The 19,220-nt window shown below is 36.8% G+C and overlaps 3 protein-coding genes across 9 annotated transcripts; 2 read left to right on the forward strand and 1 right to left on the reverse strand.

Annotated features, from left to right (window-relative positions):
* Positions 1-4,398: 4,398 nt before the first annotated feature.
* On the forward strand, positions 4,399-7,031 carry Unc50 (Unc50 RNA binding protein). Of its 2 annotated transcripts, none has more exons than XM_076827347.1 (7): positions 4,399-4,541; positions 5,071-5,170; positions 5,228-5,379; positions 5,451-5,637; positions 5,709-5,842; positions 6,431-6,532; positions 6,620-7,031. In XM_076827347.1, exons 2-7 carry the CDS (start codon positions 5,079-5,081, stop codon positions 6,754-6,756), a joined length of 804 nt encoding a protein of 267 aa, XP_076683462.1. In that variant the 5' UTR covers positions 4,399-4,541; positions 5,071-5,078; the 3' UTR covers positions 6,757-7,031. The 2 variants fall into 2 exon arrangements, with proteins under 2 accessions (XP_076683462.1, XP_076683463.1); XM_076827348.1 differs by lacking the exon at positions 4,399-4,541 and adding an exon at positions 4,549-4,779.
* A 217-nt stretch (positions 7,032-7,248) lies between these two features.
* On the reverse strand, positions 7,249-11,440 carry LOC143376708 (uncharacterized). Of its 2 annotated transcripts, none has more exons than XM_076827322.1 (4): positions 11,165-11,440; positions 8,665-10,877; positions 8,224-8,510; positions 7,249-7,526 (listed from the first exon to the last, which is right to left on the reverse strand). In XM_076827322.1, the coding sequence occupies exons 1-4, from the start codon at positions 11,228-11,230 to the stop codon at positions 7,360-7,362; spliced, it is 2,733 nt and encodes a 910-aa protein (XP_076683437.1). In that variant the 5' UTR covers positions 11,231-11,440; the 3' UTR covers positions 7,249-7,359. The 2 variants fall into 2 exon arrangements, with proteins under 2 accessions (XP_076683437.1, XP_076683438.1); XM_076827323.1 differs by having other exon boundaries at positions 8,665-10,822; positions 11,165-11,290.
* Positions 11,441-12,156: 716 nt separating this feature from the next.
* Positions 12,157-18,726, forward strand: Egl (Egl_like_exo domain-containing protein). Of its 5 annotated transcripts, none has more exons than XM_076827329.1 (10): positions 12,182-12,287; positions 12,362-12,443; positions 12,524-13,044; positions 13,267-13,454; positions 13,534-13,720; positions 13,797-15,282; positions 15,368-15,448; positions 15,558-15,802; positions 15,898-16,298; positions 16,373-18,726. In XM_076827329.1, exons 6-10 carry the CDS (start codon positions 13,879-13,881, stop codon positions 16,732-16,734), a joined length of 2,493 nt encoding a protein of 830 aa, XP_076683444.1. In that variant the 5' UTR covers positions 12,182-12,287; positions 12,362-12,443; positions 12,524-13,044; positions 13,267-13,454; positions 13,534-13,720; positions 13,797-13,878; the 3' UTR covers positions 16,735-18,726. The 5 variants fall into 5 exon arrangements, with proteins under 5 accessions (XP_076683443.1, XP_076683444.1, XP_076683440.1 ...); XM_076827325.1 differs by having other exon boundaries at positions 12,184-12,287; positions 12,524-12,639; positions 13,797-15,286; positions 15,372-15,448; XM_076827328.1 differs by lacking the exons at positions 12,362-12,443; positions 12,524-13,044 and having other exon boundaries at positions 12,157-12,287; positions 13,797-15,286; positions 15,372-15,448.
* Positions 18,727-19,220: the final 494 nt, after the last annotated feature.

Below are 19,220 nucleotides of genomic sequence, written 5' to 3' on the forward strand. Positions count from 1 at the left end.
ACGTTATGTTAACATCATCACATCTCCGTTTGTTAGAGATTGTATAGACAGCAATTTAGATGGAACATGGCCTAGCATTGCGTATAAAAGAAAAACGAAATAGGGGACGGCTGACGTAGCTTGGTGAACGCAGTGGCAATTGACGAGTCCGTGTAGATTTCGGAAAGAGAATCGTTTCTGCATGTAATATTATTCGGGGCACGAAGAAACTGCCAATACCTTTAACGCGAGAGACTGACAGTATCTTTACACAAAGTGCGGATTTAATTGAAATTATGACACTTCTTACGTCTTGTTTCCAAACGAATGCGAAGATCATCTGGATATGTAAAACTGAAGACGAACACTTTGTACGCCGCAAAGAAACAAATCGAATTATACACGTTTAATATCGTTTACCCATCGAATAATTCACGAGACATTCAGACGTTACCTCGTTACAGTGTTACTTTAAAATTAAGGGAATAGTTGTTGCACACTTTCTAGTCAATCTAAAGATCCTTTGAAGATTCAGAATAGTTCTATTGCTGTGCAGTTCGATACGAACAGATTGTAAGGAACGGGTATTACTTAACGTTAATCGTAGAGCAGAGCCTTAAAATTAATATCATTTTCCGAGATACGGCATCGATATGAATAATGATGTATCATCATAACATGCCATCCGATATTGTATTTCTCTGTTTTTCCTCACTTTGAGTGTGAAAATAATGGTGCGCTAAGAATTAACGTTAAATATCAGATATTTTGTTCTTCTTGTATCAAGCAAACGTATTTGTATTAACGACAAAGTATAGCAGTAAATTTCTTTTTGTCTAAAGGTACTGTTCCTTATACTAAAAATCATTCATTCGTTTGCAATTGTTTCTTGCGCTTTATTTATACGAAATTCAAGCAACTCGATGTCACGACGGAAATGAATAAACAGTAATGACAAACGATAAGTCAGCTTAACAATTCTGTATGGGCACCATCCGGCATAAATTGAATTATGTGCAAGTGTTAATCTTGCAGTTTCTCTTGGAATCACAACTGTGGTGTGGAATTGTTCTTCAAACGATCACTTATTTAAGTAATCTAAACATACTCTATAAGTACTCGTAAACACGCATTATTTCTATTTGTGCGATACAAATTTTCGGAAGTTTCTCGTGAGATATCGATAGCTTATTTTATTAAGGTCTTTCCTAACGAGCTCGTGCTGAACATTAAGTGCACAGAAACAGTAACGACATTAAAATATTTGTAACTGCTACACTGACCATGTTCGCAGATAAATGTAGAGTAAAATTGTAACTGTATATGAGTGGAATAACGTAATTGATTAATGGTCTATTATTTGAGATATTGGTGCATAAAAGTAAGCATTATTGAAACGGCGACAAATACTTTAATATGTATATTTATAAACTACTTTAAAGAACGAACATTCCTGATTAAATCCTTATCTGTTATTACTCTGCGTTCTTTCGTGTATAACGTAATGCGAGGCATTGCAAATTGCGGCGGAAACTACGAATGTGTAAATAAGATTTGTTTATCACAGTGGGCACTGGACTACAATGTCTAAACTGAACGTTTCTAAAGATGTACAAGAATTTTGCGCCGATATGTTCTTCACCGCACGTTCGCAGGCATTTAATTCTTTCTCTGTCCAGAAATGAAGTGTTGTGTTACCGAAAACGTTTACCCAGGCCATGTCACAGACGACATTCAAACGAAAGATTGTATCCATGGGTGTTTAATCAAAATGAAGGCTTGAGAGTGTAAGAACGCGGTACCTCTTAAATGTTCGAACTTGCTGCTCAGCGGGACTAATATATCTACTGTTTTTCGTCAGAGTACATGTAATTAACATCTAACGTCAGATATTTAGTAACAGTTAGTTGAGTTTAAAGCTGCCAGTTACAATGATCGTGAGATTTTATACGCCCTGTACAATTTCAAGTAACAAGTATACCTATATGCAATATTTTTAAGTAACAAACGCATAACTAATATACATATACATATACTATACATATGAAAGGCTCGCGTTACAAGCGTAGGAACTGCATCTCGAAAAAGGATTGTGTGAAATGTGACATGAGTTATTAACAAGAACATTACATACGAGCATACATACTCCATCGTTATAAAATCAACATCTACATTCGGGTCCAAGGAAATCCATTTACAACGTTCCTGCTGTTGCTTATAAATACGTTATCACTTCTTTCCGTGATTCGACTGATTTCCTCGTAGCGTTAGCGATACCATGGCCTTCCATTAAATTTACAAACGTTCATTCTGAGATTCTGCCTTGGCGAAGGAATGATTTAATTCATTTCGCAAATGAATATGGATTTCAAATATCCTCTCGGTCTCCGTTATTTAATTTCGAAGCAAGCGATAAGAAATAGGAAATTCTACTCATTGACCAGAACGTTGCTCTTACGTACTTGTAATACAGCATTATACGGTGTATCAGTTATGTTGCGGACAAACTCGTTGTACGTTCAGTGCCTTTTGACATATTCATATGTATGTAAAGATCAATGAATGCTTTTGTATCTACCGGCATCTTCCAATTTCCGTGTAAAGAAACTTCACACGATTCGAATTGATCTGTCGAGAAGCTCTTATATCCCCTATCGGTTGGAACAGAGGATCTAAACACTAATACGCTTGACCGAACATTGGCTTATTCCCTGCAACTACGAACGCAGGAAGTAAATCAACTTCGAGCTCAAGTCTATTTACCTATACATACATCATGAATACATACATGCATACATATATAATTTAGTGTTAGTGTGCTTGATTTAAAGTGCATAAGTTTTAAAGGTACACGCATATTTTTATAAATGTATTGATACGATAGTTTACTATATATAGGGCCAGTGTCCCTTAAGTCCTGAAACCACAAAATATCTCCTGTTGTTTCTCACGATATGAAAGATGCTCGAGGAGGAACGCGTTAAGCTCAAAGGGGTTTCATACGATATAGGAGCTATTCCTCAAGGGTGCGATTGACAAGATTCCAATCTCCTTCGAGCTTGTTTTTGAATGAAATCTATATTCCTCTTTTATATGTACAGAAAGGCACGTGGCAGCATAAATTCAGTCATGTTCATGGGCGTCCGTAGGGGGGGGGGGCACAAGGGGCAGTTGCCCCTCCCTGGCTTTTGAGAAAAAATCACTTATTTTTCAAAATTGATCTTTATTAAGTTTATACTAAACAAGAGAATATTTTTAATTTACGGTTTTAAATTTTTAATTAAATTGGCACTAAAAAATGGGCTAAAAAAGCAAGAGGGGTATATTTTTCTTTACCATCATCCCAAAGTTGCCCCCCCCCCCCTCTGGAAAAAAGTCTCTGGACACCCTTGGTCGTGTTTGTATTGAAAATTGAGAAGATGAGGCATGTTAGAATTTGGAATTCATAAGTAGAGACCGTTTCCTCTATCAAATAGCACTCGAATTGAGTATTGTAACTTGAGAAAATAGTTAAGAATGAATTGGTCAACATCTTCCATGTTACCATTCTCTTCTTGAAAAGTCCTCCCGCTCCATTGAAAAGCAAACTTGAATTTATTGGAAGATCTCGGAAACTGTACGTGAGAAACAATTTGTCTATCGTATGAGTACAGCAGGGTGGAACATCCCTCCACCCTCGAACTTCTCTCATATCCTTGGAAACGATGGAAATATTTCTAACTCCAGTCTTAGATATCTTATCCTGTATATGTATTACGTATACATATTCACGTACACGCAAGGTGTATAGGAAATACCGCAAGAACGATATGCGATCTATGACAAACGATATTATATACATAAAATTGTATCCTATAAAACGTAAAAAGAAAACGATACAAAGCTATATGTATTAGCTATGCATATTAATTCGTGGTGCAGCGTATAAGTCGTAATTCAACTGCACGCATACTATTACGTCTGGTGTGTGAACATTTTTGATGTTCTGTAATCATATATTTGTACATACATAAAAGGTTCGTTTGTTGCGTCCATTATGTGGTTAGAGACTACTTTGTACATAATATAAATACACAATGAATGAATGAATAAATAAATAAATAAGTGTACCAAACTTTAAAAATATTCTTTTTATTGCTTAATGATAATTAGATACATCGAATTTGGGGACATATTTTTTACACATATCAGCATTTGTGCAAAACAAATGTAAAAGTTAATATATACGAATTGTATATAATTCGTAAGATTCACTCGGCTATAGCAGCTCGAACTTAATCTTATGATCACCATAAGTATTATGATACATGAGTTGACGAATTCCTTTCTATAATTGTCCTTTGTAAACAATTATACTTATTTACATGCCACCTTCGCGCTTCTATTATTTGAATTTTAAATAAATTACATCGAAGTTAAATTGAAACGAAAGCATAAGTACAGTATAAACAGAGTAATAAGTTCCGGTTTCGATCATCCCGTATCTTTCGCGTGTAGAATCCCAATCTTGTACAATACCTCCTATCTTCTCCCACAAAATGCGCGGCGCAAATAATGGCAAAGTAATTAGGAATCTTTATTATTAGTCGCTAAGCGAAGCGAGAATTGAATCAGATTCAATGGGATCGAGCCAATAGCCATTGCGTTTTAAGTAATCTCGATTTAAAAAGTACGGGCTGATGTTTCGTACGCGATTTTCTTTTTGCCATCATCACAGATAATTACTTATCATTGTTCGCCGTATTATCAATTCAGAGAAATTATTGCAGACCGTATTCTTCATGATCCAATGATCGAGAAGTATGTAAATATAACCTGCAATAATAAATCCACCAAATGTCCGATTGACACTGTTAAAAGCGGTCCATTGTGTATATAGTCAAAGAAATGATAAGGGAACGTAACACTTTAGTACTCTTGGTAAAAGATGATTGTACAATTATTACAGTTTAGATGCGAAACTAATTGTAAAATAAAATATGTAGAATAAATTTCTGCTCGTCATCATCGTAATTCGTAATTTCTTCTGACAGCATCTGATTTGCAAACAGGCTGATTACTCTTTCCTTAAAGTCGCTTCTTATTAAATAGGATCTGAAATGAAGTATTCCACGTCACCACCAGTGAGCAGGTGCAATTCACCTGGGCCAAGCGAATTGGGCTCGAACTTACCAATGCCAGTAACATACAGGTAGAAAATTGTATTTATATCCTTTTAACTGTTCTCTAGAAAAGGAATATGTTTCAGGCAAGACTGTATGGGCGCTGCAACGAAATGCTACAAATACCTGAGGAAACTATTAAAGTTCGAGCAAATGGATTTCGAGTTCGCCTTGTGGCAGATGATCTTCTTATTTATATCGCCCCAAAAAGTCTATAGAAATTTTCAAAGTAGAAAGCGTACGTTATCTTACTGTACCGCAAGATATCTATATGACGCTTCAGGCTTACATGCGATGATTTCTTTTTAGAAACAAAATCGCAGTTCGCGAGAGACGATCCTGCATTTATGGTGCTACTGATGTGTTGCCTTTGTATATCTTCTGTTGGCTTCACTATAGTCCTGGGATTAGGATTCCTCCAATTTCTAAAGCTACTGCTTTATATGATATTTATCGACTATCTCGCGGTCGGTCTAATAGTAGCTACAATATTCTGGTAAAGTGCTAATCGGCGTTTGATTGTAAACAGAAACGTGCGTCGTATAATAACACCTTCGATATTTGCAGGTTTGTGACGAATCGTTACTTAAGAGTCGACAGAACTCAGGATGTAGAATGGGGCTATGCATTCGACATCCACTTGAACGCATTCTTCCCACCATTAGTCATACTTCGTATCGTACAACTTTCTTTATACAACGGTGAGACTGTTTATATGTATGGGACGTTCCATGCGAACTCGCACAGATTTCGGAGTAAGTTTTCGTAGATTGCTGAAATTTGAATATGTTGTAGTCTTTACTGGTATTTAAACGTACCGCAAAGGATTTTTCAAAATTTTGAAAAATGTCGATTTTACAGCTGTTTGAAGTTAAGTGCTAACTTTTTTTTCAATACATTATAGCTATGGAAGTAGTAAACGGATGGGGATGAGCTTTACGGTGCTTATAGAGAAGACATTGAAGTTTTAAGAAAAAATTATTTCAGTTTAAAAAAAAATTTTTTTTAACCATTTTTCTGCAATTATTTTTCTCCATCCGTTCACTACTTCCATAGCTATAATGTATTGAAAAAAAGTTAGCACTTAACTTCAAACAGCTGTAAAATGGACATTTTTCAAAATTTTGAAAAATCCTTTGAGGTACGTTTAAATGTCACTAAAGACTACAACATATTCAAATTTCAGCAATCTACGAAAACTTACTCCGAAATCTGCCCGAGTTCGCATGGAATGTCCCATATATACAAAGTACTTTTACTTCCTTACCTTACGCATTAATCGCTTCCAGGTCTTATAAATTATGATACATTCTCATCCCGATTCGTTGGAAATACAATCTGGTTAATAGCCGCCATCTATTATATTTATATCACATTTTTGGGTTACACGAGTGAGTATGGATCCAATATTGAAAACCAGAATTGTGTCGTTGTAGGTTGCAAAGTGAGAATTACTACAGCGAACGTGTTTGTTTCAGGTATCGAGATACTTCATAAGACGCATGTAATACTATCAACATTGCCAATTACGTTACTGATATACATTATGACATTGTGCGCAGGTATTAATATCAGTCATTTAGTCATGGAATTTTATCATCATCGAGTTGTTTAAATAACGCCTGTTGTTTGATAATAAAAGTTTCTTTGAAATTAACAGACTGTCTTCAAATTACGCGATAATATATCAAAATTCAGGATGTGTAGTCATTACTGCATGTGCACCATCGTAAACGCGTGTTTATTTTATAAAAAGATTGTATATAACATTTTTACATTGTCAAATAGTTAGTAGAATACTGTATTTCGAAAACAATTTCTATTCGATATACATATATATACAATACATAGATGTGTAATATAAATAATACAAACTATATCGTAAAAGTATCTTATTTCATATATATCTTCTCTTAAGGTAGGCTCTCACTACGCCTTGCGTCGCCTCGCCTCACTTTATTCTTCCTATACTTTTCTTATGTATTTGGACAATTTGACTCACACTGCGCCTCGCCTTGGCGCGACTCCGAGCCGCGGATTCTTCCTCGAGAATATTTTAAGGAAGAGAGGCAAGGCGAGGCGTAGTGAGAGCCTACCTTTAATTATTTAGGCTTTGTGGAATGATTACTGCCCATAGCTCAGTACCAAATGGATTAAAGTATCGAAGGGTGATCAAAATATTAAAAATTTGTATTTAATATACTAAAAGTACCAACTTTTATAAGAGTTTGGGTTGTTGTTTTAAAGTTGAAATGTCTAAGATCTTACTGGGACAAGTCGTCCTAGGCGTTTGATTGAAAGGGAAACGTAACGTAGGATTACTTTTTGGATTTGTGAATTTTAAATCAGCCTTCTGAGGTGTTTGAACCTGTACTTTACCAATATCTGTAAAGCGAAGAAAGTAATTAATTAATTCGAAAGTATGTTGTATACGTTAAGGGGGGAGGCCTACCTAGAAAATTTCGAAAAATCGATTTTTCGATTTTTATATTTTCTGGAAGTACAATATCTTGAAAATATTCCCTGAAAGTGTCAAGTTAATCCGACCAAAATTGACAAAATTATACGCGTGTAAGTAGGTATATGTTTCTCGGTGTAGCGCCCAGACTCAAAATCTAAGCGCACTCGGGAGCTTTCCCTTTTTTTTGCCTAGAGTTTTTTTACACTCGAAACACGAGCGATCTTTTGCCAAATATCAATGCTTCAACTTTGCTCAGCCGCCAGTTTGCCTCAAAATAATTTTTCTAAAATCGGGTCCGATCGCGCCCAGATAATTTCATAAATTATCTAAAAAATTTCGAATTTTCAATTTTTGATGATCCTGCACCGAGCTACGGTTGTTACCGTAAAGCGCCTAAAAAACGGACGTCTCGGGCATCGCCTATAACTCACAAACCTTTCAATACTTTTTACCACAAAAAATACCGAAATATGCATAAGATGTACTCTTTCCAATAGACTAAAGTTTAATAATAAAAGTTCATCGGTTTTTCTAGAAAAAATTCCCAAAGAAGCATGTTGTTTTGACCGTTCTAGGTGGGCCTCCCCCTTAATCGACCATTATTTAAACTCCGTCTTCTACCTTCCGCTTGAACATTGTTCTTCCCTGGAAGCAGCTGATATCTCTCTAAATAACGCATCGTAGCGAAAGACATGTTTGTTCCTTGTACATTGCTGACCATAAGATGCTTCACGGATGCTGAACCTTGCCTTTGCACTGCTACTTCAGCGAGCTGCTCATCAGTTAAATACTTTAAAGCTAGCGCCTTCATATGCATACTTGTGTTCGTTTCATTTACAGCGCTCGTGGTTTGCGTCATGTTCGCTTGGTAATCCAGACGTGGATAGAATGATAAATCAAATGCCATCCTTTCAAACAAATTATCCAACTTATTCACTACGTATAACGCAAGCCCGATTATCCAAAGATGTTATTCGCGGCAGAATGCACAAACTTTCAGGTCAACAAAACTTAGATAATCGAGATTACAGGATAATAAGAAACCGTAGGTACAAAACTTACTTGTTACTATTGTTTAATTCTTTACGCTCTGGATTTTCGCTTAAACTGATTCCAAGCTTTTTAAGCTGTTCTAACGTAGCAACTTTTACAGTATCCAATACTGCTCTATTGTCGGTCTCATCTCGTTCATTCTGATTCCCTTTCTTTTCATCTTGCTGATCGTCATCCACGACGCAAGAATTTTGTAGCAATTGATTTACTTGCCCGAGGACGTTATTATAAAAAGTCCAGCCCACTTTAGAACTGCGCTTAACTTTCTCGCTATCATCGTCACTGGAGTACTCGTGCATGTCAACGTGAATACTGGGTTCTGGGGTAGGCGGTCTCTCATTTATTCTTAAATCACCGCCATTCAAAATCAAGCTGTCTTCGATGCAGCTGGCTCGTTTAGTAACAGTAGCCTGTCCTGATTTTTTATAATCTTTATAGTACTCGGTTGAACTATTTACAGAATTACTCGCTGGTACAGAATCGTTGTCCCTCTCTATATTTACCTTTGCGTACTGTTCCGTACGAGTGGGAACATTCGCTTTGCGGCTGGTATTTCCCGGAACATTATAGTCTACAGCTTTCTTCTGCATCGCTGGTGTTTTTACAATCTCGTAATCTTTTACCCCTTTATTAATTCTTTCTAAATGTTGCTGCGTATCGTTTTCAGTCTTATTCAATTTCATGCTTACATCTTTACACACTTTAGGAGATTCGTATCTATGAGGATCCGTTTCTTTTCGAGCATCTATAGAAGCCTGCCTTTCAGAATCCTTCATAGAAGCGCTCGCATTTAAATTGCTACTTTGCTGTTGACTAGACGACATATAGCTCTCCGAGTCTTCAACTATATTTTCTAACTGCGCGCTGGGTACTCGGGCGAAGGAATTTTTGTATCTTCTCAAAGATTCGCTGGAATCGCTGAGACCCGCGTTGTTGCAGATCTTTAGATTCTCATTCTTCTGCTGGCTGTCTTTCTTCTCGTAATCATCGATATCCACAGCGAACGGACTATTTTGTACGGTAAACTCGAAGCTCGTCATTACGCCAATAGAAACTTTCTGTTCCATGAATGTCTTTCTCGACTGCGTTTCTGGTAATATCGATTCATTGTAATTTACATCTTCGCATTCGTCAGAATTTTCTTCCCTTCTGCTCCCGCAGTTTTCATTTTGATACACATTTCGGTTTGGCTCTTCTGGCTCTCTAACAGAACTACGTACACCCGCAGCGTCATCACTGGAGTTTGCAAACACCGTATCGTTCTGTGGCAATTGAGATAAACAGGAGCAAGTTTTCCTCTCTTTGAAACTTTCTTCTTGCATTCTTAGTAATCTATTTACTTGTCCCTGCAAAGATTTAATTTGCTCACTTTGGCTGTTTATAATCTGTAATAAATTCTTCATTGTTTCCTGACTGTCTGTATTATAAGTAGGGCAAGAATGAAGTTGGGGAAAGGGATAAGCGTTCACATTGAAATAGGGGTACGGTTGTCCTACATAGTGTGGTAATTGAAATTCATTTGTTTTTAAAGTACTTGGATTAGCCGTTAGATTCTGTACAACCGGTTCATCGACCGAATCGTTGAACGATACTTTCCGTTGCTCACAATTACGTGTTCGTAATTTCCCGTCGTACGATAACGAAGGATATTCCTGTTCATTTGCAGCATATCTATTGCCATTCGTGCATGCGTTAATGTTACGTGGCACAGGGGATGCAACGTCGACGTGTTTTATTGGTTTACTGCACTGAGTTCTGATATTCTGCCTATTTTCAGTATATGCCGCTTTGTTCTTGCATGTTTCATAATTATGTTCGGAAGAGTTATCAGCGATTCTATTAGGTGTCCGTTGCTCCGTATATCTTGCGCTATTATAAGCATCTTTTCTTGGAGTATAATTCCTTCCTCTAGATTCTTTTAAGGCATCTATGGCAGTATTCTCTGGCGAGTAAGTTTCTGCGATATAGTTGCGACTTCTCTGTACTTTTTGAGGAGTCACACGATTATTAACTGTGGAATTCGGGGGCCTCCACGAATAATTCTGTTCCTTCCATGCTGCGTATGATCCGTTAGAAGTTAACACAGGCGAACCATAGGTTCTGCGCATTAAACCTCTGACTTCTGCAGACGATGGATGCAAACCTTTACGATCTATACTTCTGCAGCCTAGAGGTTTATCAAATATTAAAGAAACTTCAGGAACTGACGGTACTGCGAAGCACTAAAATTATAAACATTATAGATTAAATATGTTAAATCAACCTGATCAATTATTCTCTCTAAACATAATTTTAAAATATTTAAAGAGTTTCTGTTACAGAAACTAAATATTATTCATAGTATGTTTACACAACAATCCTACTAGGTAATTATTGTAAACTTCTAATGCAAATAATTTGATACTATGCAATAGGAACATAGAAGAAATTTTGGCTTCTACTTTGTCTGTAAATTATCTGCTTTCTTTGAAATTAATTACATATTTTATTTGGTAAAGGAAAAACTTACATCCAACTTGGAAGCAGGCTTCGGCGTAACTCTTGGTTCGAATTCGTCATTACGAATCTGATACATATCTTCGATCTGAATTAACAATTTTGAAGCATGGAAATACTTTATCCTTTCGACAGTGTTTTATGATAAGCTTTTTCACAGTCTATCTTTCAACATTTATCATACTTGCGTGTTGCTATATAGAAATTAATTTCAAACAAATTGGTTGACAAGTGTGAAGTGATGCGAGATAAAAGTGACTGCAACCAACTTAACGCGATAAATTTTAGTAAATATGCGTTACTCTAGGGGTCGCTTCCGTTTCGTGCATTGAGTGCATAGACGACATAGAAAACCGTTCCGTTGTAGTTAATGTCATGATGTAAGCATTTGCTTAAGAATAAGTAGCGACTATGAATACCGGCCTAAGGGTGTTTTCGGGAATTTTCTTAAAATTCATAAATCCGCATCCGGTGTATGTACTCTTCGTCAAAATGTACGCTGCGGTAAAATTGTGCGTGTGGCGTTGACAGTGCCCTAGCCATGTGGTTAATTCGAATTAAAAAAGGCAAAAATATTTAGAAACTAGAAGCCTTCATTTATGATACAACTAAATAGCTTTACTACTCGACTCTGCCCAGAATTTAAATTCTGATTTTATAAAAAACATCTTACTTTTTTTGTGAAAATAGTCACACTCAGCTGGATTAGCCAGGCATAATCAGCTGAGGCATATTTCGTTGCCACTTTCTGCTTTATATATCAAGATGTTCTGTGGCGCGGACCACAGCGCCAGCCACAGGTGCTGAAAAAAGCATTCCGTGGCGCTACTTACTTGCAGTTTATGAATATTGTTCATAATATTATGTTCACATTAGAATCATTTGTATATTAGCATTATTAGTGTAAAAATCGACAAAATATTGTAAGATCCAAAGTCAAAAATCGAAACGTCGATTAATGACAGGACGGCCGCGTGGCGCTCAGTGGCGCTGTGATCGCGCCATGGAACCTCGTGTCGTAGATTGGAATGCCGTTTTCCGCAGCGTGTCTCGGGCGGCAGAAGTGGGGTGGTTGCCTATTTTGTTCGCCAGTGTATATAATTCATCCGCAAATGATAAATAATTTATTGCAACAGGTATACACATTTCTCGAAGTAGTCACACTGAGTAACTAATCGATGAATATTGTAAAATTTCATTTCATATATAGGAATTATCCTATAGTGAATAATCACGAATAAAAGCGAAGATTACATCGAGTCGTTATCTTCAAAAGCTTGAAAATTTGAACGGTCAGTGTCTAAAATTCTTATCGTTTTTTGGGAGAGCTATTTTCTTCTTTCAATACTCCCTCTTGTGTCTGTTTTACCAGGTGAGGATTAATTGGATATGCGTGTATCAGTGTGTATGTATGCATGGAATTATATATTGCACAGTGCACCAAATTGGCGGATGACTGAAATTTTGCACTACATATTATTAGGCAAGGTATAAGTATGCTTTTAATTAAGCACTGTACCTAATTATCATCGCTCGCCGATCACGGAAAGAAGCTCGGGAATGCCTAACCGATACTGCACGGTTACATATCGAAATCATTAGTGTTTGTGGCGTGGTATTTTAAATCTATGTCAGAGTTGTTTGACCTGCGATATCTTAGAATTCTGATACCGTCGGCCCTCGAATCCGTGTGCTCGATATGCCCCGCAATTAACAGGAATTCTATTTGTCATAGGTAATTTGCATCCTGTCCAATGTCAAATTACCCAACAGTACTCTGTAATGTAGAGAATTAATACATGGACATATGCCTTCCACAATGATATATATATATCGTGACACTTTAATATATCATCAAGTACAACAATTAATCCTTTCTTCTGTAATACGAATGTATGAATTTCTAAATGTTCGTGTCTGTTACGAATGGACAATTTCTTTGCGTCTGTGTTCGAGAGATCATTCCGTGTGACACTTTTCTAATTCGCTAAAGCTTTACTATTGTTCGAAGATGCTGTATCATTTAGCGCTAAGTTTCCTTTATTATGTAATCATTAGCGTTAAATTAATACTCAGTGGATGTGTATGTTAATGTTAACATTCCCTGTTTATCAGGTTGCGGTGATTATGGTACCGCACTGTATTGCGCTTTAGAGGAAACCGTTAATAATTAATTTCCATCGACCCAAGTGTTTCGCAAAGGAGGAAGAGAAGATAGACCTCACGATGTTCCTATTTTACACGAATGATACGATATTGGCAAAGCAGGAGATGCGTTTAAAAGAGGCCTAGTTAGTCATAAGGTTTGTATTTATCTGTATGCGGTAGAAATAAAAGAATTCGCCTTAATGATTATTAAAGATAAAAATCATTCGATTCTAGCATCTAGTTTTTCCTCTGGTATGGTGGCTGTGCAATTGTTTATTTATTGGAATTTAATTAATACTAAAATAAGCGACTCTCTCTTTGTAAAAGCAATATCGGCGAGGTGCTTGTATAATACACGCTAAAGGATGGCAATAATTCATTTTCATGCTTTCATCCTTAGTATTTGATGGTCATCATGATGGTAAATGCGCGTTGTTCCGAGCTACGTATTAGTCACGAATTTACATATGCTAACTCGTGTTTTGTGTTATGCCTAGGATGCATCATGACATCGTCCTTCAGGGATTGTAAATAGTAATAGTATATATATATCTCGAAGGCAGCAGATAACGTAGGAAGATGGATAGTTCGGAGTACGAGACTGTACGGAACATGACGCTTTTATTCTTCTTCGAGCTTCTCGTGGACAAATGCGGTCCACGCACGCTGCACGATTTAAGCTGCCAGTTTGGGGCTAAAGGGTTTACGAAAGAAATGCGCCAGATAGCTGGTGGATCTCAAAGTGGCCTTAAAAAATTCCTAGCTCAATATCCGATGTTGTTTCTCATCAATGGCGATTACGTATCCGTGAATACCTTTCAACAAGTGGCAGAAGAAGAAAACGGTTGTAAATTAAGTGGTAAACGAGATTACGCGCGAGAGGCTGTAGAATATTTTACGAATAAGTTGCTGCAGTATGGAGTTGGTACGGAGGTACCGATTAAAAGTCTTCTGGGGCATCGGTCTCAGGCTTCCCCAGAAGTTAGACACATATCTGGCCAGCATTACAAGGAATTTAGAGATTTTCTTTCGAAATATCCGGACGCTTTCGTAGTTACGGAGGATAACGTGATGTTGAAACAATACGAAGGCATGAAAGCAGAGCCTCCGATAAAGCTAGAACCTGATATACCTATAGATCCAGACGTGACTGCTAAATTATTAGATTTCCTTTACGAATGTATCGAACAGAAGGGTCCAATTCTTGTCGATCAAATGTTCAACATAGTTGACGTCAAATTCTCCTTTGAGAACTGGACCCCGATATTTAAAACACCGCAGGACATATGTACATTCGTGCAGATGTTTCCAGACGCGTTTCACGTTCAAAGTAATCTGGTAACGTTAATTGGACGACCAAAATCTTCCGTAACAGAGGGAAAGGCGAGAGCGAAGCTTGCGAATTCTACGCGAAGTCAAAACAGTATTGCCAGCCAAACAACTGCGCCTCAGGCTGTCCAGGCAAGCGACACTCAGATATCGCAGCAAAATAATTCGGAACCCGTCAGTACTAACGCAACGAATCAAGTGAATTCTGTACAAAGCTCTTATCCGCAGTTGAACGAGAACAATAACAATTCTCCCCCAGTAAGCTTGCAGCAGCAAACTCTGAAGCAAAGAATAAATACACTCGTGATGAAGACTTTGGCGGATAACACGGAGAAAGATCGGAATTTACAGATCGCGCAGATGGGAGACGCATGGAAGCTAAAAGTATTACAACAAACTAGAGTAATTGTAAATCCACGGGAGAGCCTACAGATTATCGAGGATATAATAAATCCTCGTAAAATGCCCGTCGATGGCAAAATCATTGTCTCATTCGACTGCGAGGGCATAAACTTGGGAGTCAAAGGGCAATTGACGCTCATACAAATTGGAACAATGTCTGGGCAAGCGTATTTATTTGATTTATTCACGTGCCCGAATCTTGTCCAAGCCGGAGGGCTTCAAAAGCTTCTAGAGCATACAAATGTTATTAAAGTAAGTTATGTTTCATAATCGAATTCCTTAATACTTTAAGGTACATTTTAATATTACAGTTTCTACATCGCGTGTATCGTTTCAGGTAGTTCATGATTGTAGAAATGACAGTATCAATTTGTACAGCCAGTTCAAGATTATGTTGAACAATGTTTTCGATACGCAGGTACTTGATCCGTGATTAGTAAATATTCTTGAATTACGCCTTACATTACACTATTAACGTATAAAAGATATGCACCATTTAAACCGTAAACTATGCTTAACATTTGTAGGCAGCTCATGCGGTACTTCAGTTTCAAGAGACTGGTAAACCTGTATATAAAGTCAAGAACGTTAATCTGAACACGTTATGTGATCATTACGGTGCTCCATTAAATCCATTAAAGGAACAGTTAAAGAATATCTATCGCAGTAATCAAAGATACTGGTGTCGTCGACCGCTCACGCGAGACATGCTCATTTATGCTAGCAGCGACGTTCTATGTCTGGTTCCACAAATATACGTTTCCATGGCTAAGTATGATTCACTTGTACATTATTCGACGAGCATCTCCGTTACTACGCACGTTTTTCCGTCAACCATAATCGCCTCTGGCCTCGGTATCATTGCAGACTTATAAAGCCGGAAGTACACGCTCTCTTTGCTGAATTGTGCGAGGAGCAAATTCAGATGCACATTAAACCTGCAGAAGTGAAGGCACGTAAAAAACAACGAAAAGTGGAGACAGAGGTTGCGGATTTAAAGAAAAGAATGGAAGAAGCAACCACTAAAAATATTGTATTAAGTAATCGTGAGATACGTCTTCTGCGTTACTTAGATCTTACTGAAGACGAAAAGGAGAAATTGAAGGGGAGCTACAAAGTTGCAAGAAAGTTGGAGAAACTTGAGAATATGGGCCAAGATAAAGGGGATAGCAGCGACGATGATGAAGACGATAAAATGGAAGATTCAGAGTATCATAGCATGGAAAGCTACACGTCTGAGAATTCACATTCTGGTACAACATCTTATCGTAATAACCAAGCAATTCTTTCATATCATTCCCGCGAATTTCAAATATTTACATTCGGCTGTTTGTGTGCGCAGGTGGTATATTGTCGCCGAGAAACTCTGATACCCCTAGCCTCACTGAATCAATGCAGATAATGGATGAAATCCTTTCCGATGAACGAATGGACAGATTCGAAAAGATCGAGAAATTGGAAGCTATCCTTTCAGCCGTTACCGGCTCCGCGACCGATCAATTCTCATCGAGCAGCGCCGACGCGTCCCCGGCGAAGTGTGCATGCTCGTGCCGGGATAAAACTAAGAGCCCGCGAACAGATCGTAACGCTGGAAGTAGCGTGGCTTGCCAAACTTATAGTACAGGTGATATAGTAATTACCAAAATATTTCTCACAGAGGAGGAAAAGGAACATATAGATATACTGAATTCGCCAAAAAAATAGATATCATAGCTGTTACGAAAGTGGTTGAAAAACGAAGTTGCCATTACTACATTTTTTTATAAGAGGACGAGTGGACGACAAGGGACGAAGGGAATTAGCGGGAAATTAATCTATTTCACGTAGCTTGACAAAATTGTAATATTCATTTACAACAATCAATCGATGTTTGACTCTCGATATATTTATTTTTCCATATCTGATGCTATAGTAATCAGAATTTCGGAAAGATGTGCTTCTTCGAAGAAGGAAAAAACATCCAGTATTGTAAATTCTTTATTTTTTAGTAGAAGATTACCTTTCTTTGCAAGTTTATAAGAAAGAATTAATCGAATTACATAACAATATACAGTTGCATAACAATATTTCTTTACTGTTGGTCTCGCGAGTAGAATTGAAGGGACTGGTTAAGGAAATAGGTGGAAAGCTGATTGGCCGGGGTCCAGCGGACAACGACCGGCTACCAATTTTCTTTCGCAAATTTCTAACCCAGGCATTCTACCTGACATAAACAAATATATAGCGGGCACACTTGGCACGCGCAGCGTGCATTGGTGCAGGTCCCGTATCCCGAGGAGTTCCTGGTATATAACTCGAGAGATCCACAGATTCCTTGCTTCCCCAGTGCGTTTAGGTTTGCTCGCGAGACCTATAAAGAGTATGGTTGACAAAATAAGTTTCTTCGAGTAATTTATGTTACTACTCAGGATTAAATACTAATATTGTTCCCTTGTAAAACAATATAAGTATTGAGACATGCTTCGATGCTAATCTTAAAAAACATTTTACTTATTTTTAATGAATTCTCCGTCGTCGTGGAATGATAGAATCGCGTTATAAATTGTATACAATGAAATTGAATTTTACGTAAAGTGCTGCATTAAAATCACTGTATCGGATACTGTATTCTTTCGTGCAATTTATACGAAAGTACTTTCAGTTTTATTAGAGAATATTTTTGATAAGATTCACTTTAAATAAGGGGACGCGCTAACGGACAAAAATGAAGTTGTTCGTACAGTAACTGCAAAGCGTGTGTAACGAAGTTTTAAACGTTTGATAATATCGAATTTTTTTATAGTCATATTCGTGCCAAGCCTTAATATGATATATTATGTGCAATTACTGAAGTAGTAAGAAAAGTCTTGCATATCTTCTTTTTTTCAACGATAAATAAGATTTACAAAGTGCTCGTTGCGCCATTTCGAAGATGACGATACATACGCGCGTATGTATTGGAAGTATTACTTGCAAATCAATGCAATCACATTGAAATACAGCTGCTTTTAATGCAATACTTTTCAAATCTATAATGTAATGAATTTTGTTTAAAGTTATATTTGTATATCGGCATCTTTTTTTAATTTCAAATATCATTTTGAAATTTTATTATATTCTTCTTAGTAACTGGAAAAGTAGCTAAAAATTGTTATTTATACACATATTTGTTGAAGGAGTCTACGGGATATGTATCGATGAAATTTTTATCCTTGCGATTATTTAGGGAATAATTGTTTTAATAATCCATTTTACATTGTTTCTCTTCTTTTTATAAACCGTTAGTTCTTTAAAACTAGGAAGCTATATTAAATTTTATAATACAGGCTACAACTATAATATACCTTAAAGTGGTATCGATTACGAACGATGCAACTTTTGTTCTGTAACTCCATAGTATGTTTTTTGACAGAAATTAGGCTGTTAATATTATTCTGTATTTATTGCCACGTATACTGACATAATACTACCTTCTGTTAGTTTCTTTTTAAAGGTAACAGTGACCAACGCAATGTTAACGGTAAAAGTTAGAGTCAACTGTCTCGTTTGTACTAATGCATTTAAGTCATTTTAACTAAAAGTATGTATATGAAATCTAAAAAGAATGACAAAACTATTTTATCAAGGATAGTAGAGAATTGTTGTTATTAACAGTGACTAATTTATTGCATAAAAAAGTATTTCAAAGATGTGCATAATAAACATTTTGTGAAGCAAGTTGAGATAGTTTCTTTACATAACATCTACCGGGTAATCATCGTGATGGTTGTCAGGATTTTGAGCTCTTAAAATATAGCTTCGCGAAAACATTTTTCATGCGTATGAATTAAATTTCAGGTTGTTGCCCTTTATCTCAATATAAAAAAGAAAGAATGTACTTAGTTCCATGTGGTTCTGTTTACGAAAATTAAAGTGACGTTGATTTTTTATGGTAAAAAAGTGTTTCAACAATTTTCATTATTGCAACTTGTTGTCAGTCCAACGCAGATATAATTTTATCGAAACTGTTTTTTGTTAAGCTTTCAGTAATGGCGGAGAATCGTGGCGACCGTTATGAGAATAATCCTGCAAATGTTAACGATAAATATTCCTGCATTTTCTTTTATATCCTGAATAGGTCAAACAACTTTATGTATCTAATTGTCAAACAATAATGAATAAAGGAAAATGGTTCGATTAAAGAGAAAGCAAATGAAACACATTAACTGTGC

This window comes from Andrena cerasifolii, chromosome 14 (genome assembly GCF_050908995.1).
Source record: "Andrena cerasifolii isolate SP2316 chromosome 14, iyAndCera1_principal, whole genome shotgun sequence".
NCBI lineage: Eukaryota > Metazoa > Arthropoda > Insecta > Hymenoptera > Andrenidae > Andrena > Andrena cerasifolii.

Excerpts from the sequence above, each read along its gene's own strand:
- Unc50 (XM_076827347.1), top strand. The coding sequence starts at position 5,079 with ATGAAGTATTCCACGTCACCACCAGTGAGCAGGTGCAATTCACCTGGG. Across the intron at positions 5,380-5,450 it reads AAATTTTCAAAGTAGAAAGC|AAACAAAATCGCAGTTCGCG; the intron begins GTACGTTATCTT and ends ATTTCTTTTTAG. Across the intron at positions 6,533-6,619 it reads CACATTTTTGGGTTACACGA|GTATCGAGATACTTCATAAG; the intron begins GTGAGTATGGAT and ends TGTTTGTTTCAG.
- Egl (XM_076827328.1), top strand. The coding sequence starts at position 13,879 with ATGGATAGTTCGGAGTACGAGACTGTACGGAACATGACGCTTTTATTC. Across the intron at positions 15,287-15,371 it reads TACAAATGTTATTAAAGTAA|TTCATGATTGTAGAAATGAC; the intron begins GTTATGTTTCAT and ends CGTTTCAGGTAG. Across the intron at positions 16,299-16,372 it reads TTCTGGTACAACATCTTATC|GTGGTATATTGTCGCCGAGA; the intron begins GTAATAACCAAG and ends TTGTGTGCGCAG.
- LOC143376708 (XM_076827322.1), bottom strand. The coding sequence starts at position 11,230 with ATGTATCAGATTCGTAATGACGAATTCGAACCAAGAGTTACGCCGAAG. Across the intron at positions 10,878-11,164 it reads AGCCTGCTTCCAAGTTGGAT|TGCTTCGCAGTACCGTCAGT; the intron begins GTAAGTTTTTCC and ends TTATAATTTTAG. Across the intron at positions 8,511-8,664 it reads GAATTAAACAATAGTAACAA|GATGGCATTTGATTTATCAT; the intron begins GTAAGTTTTGTA and ends TTTGTTTGAAAG.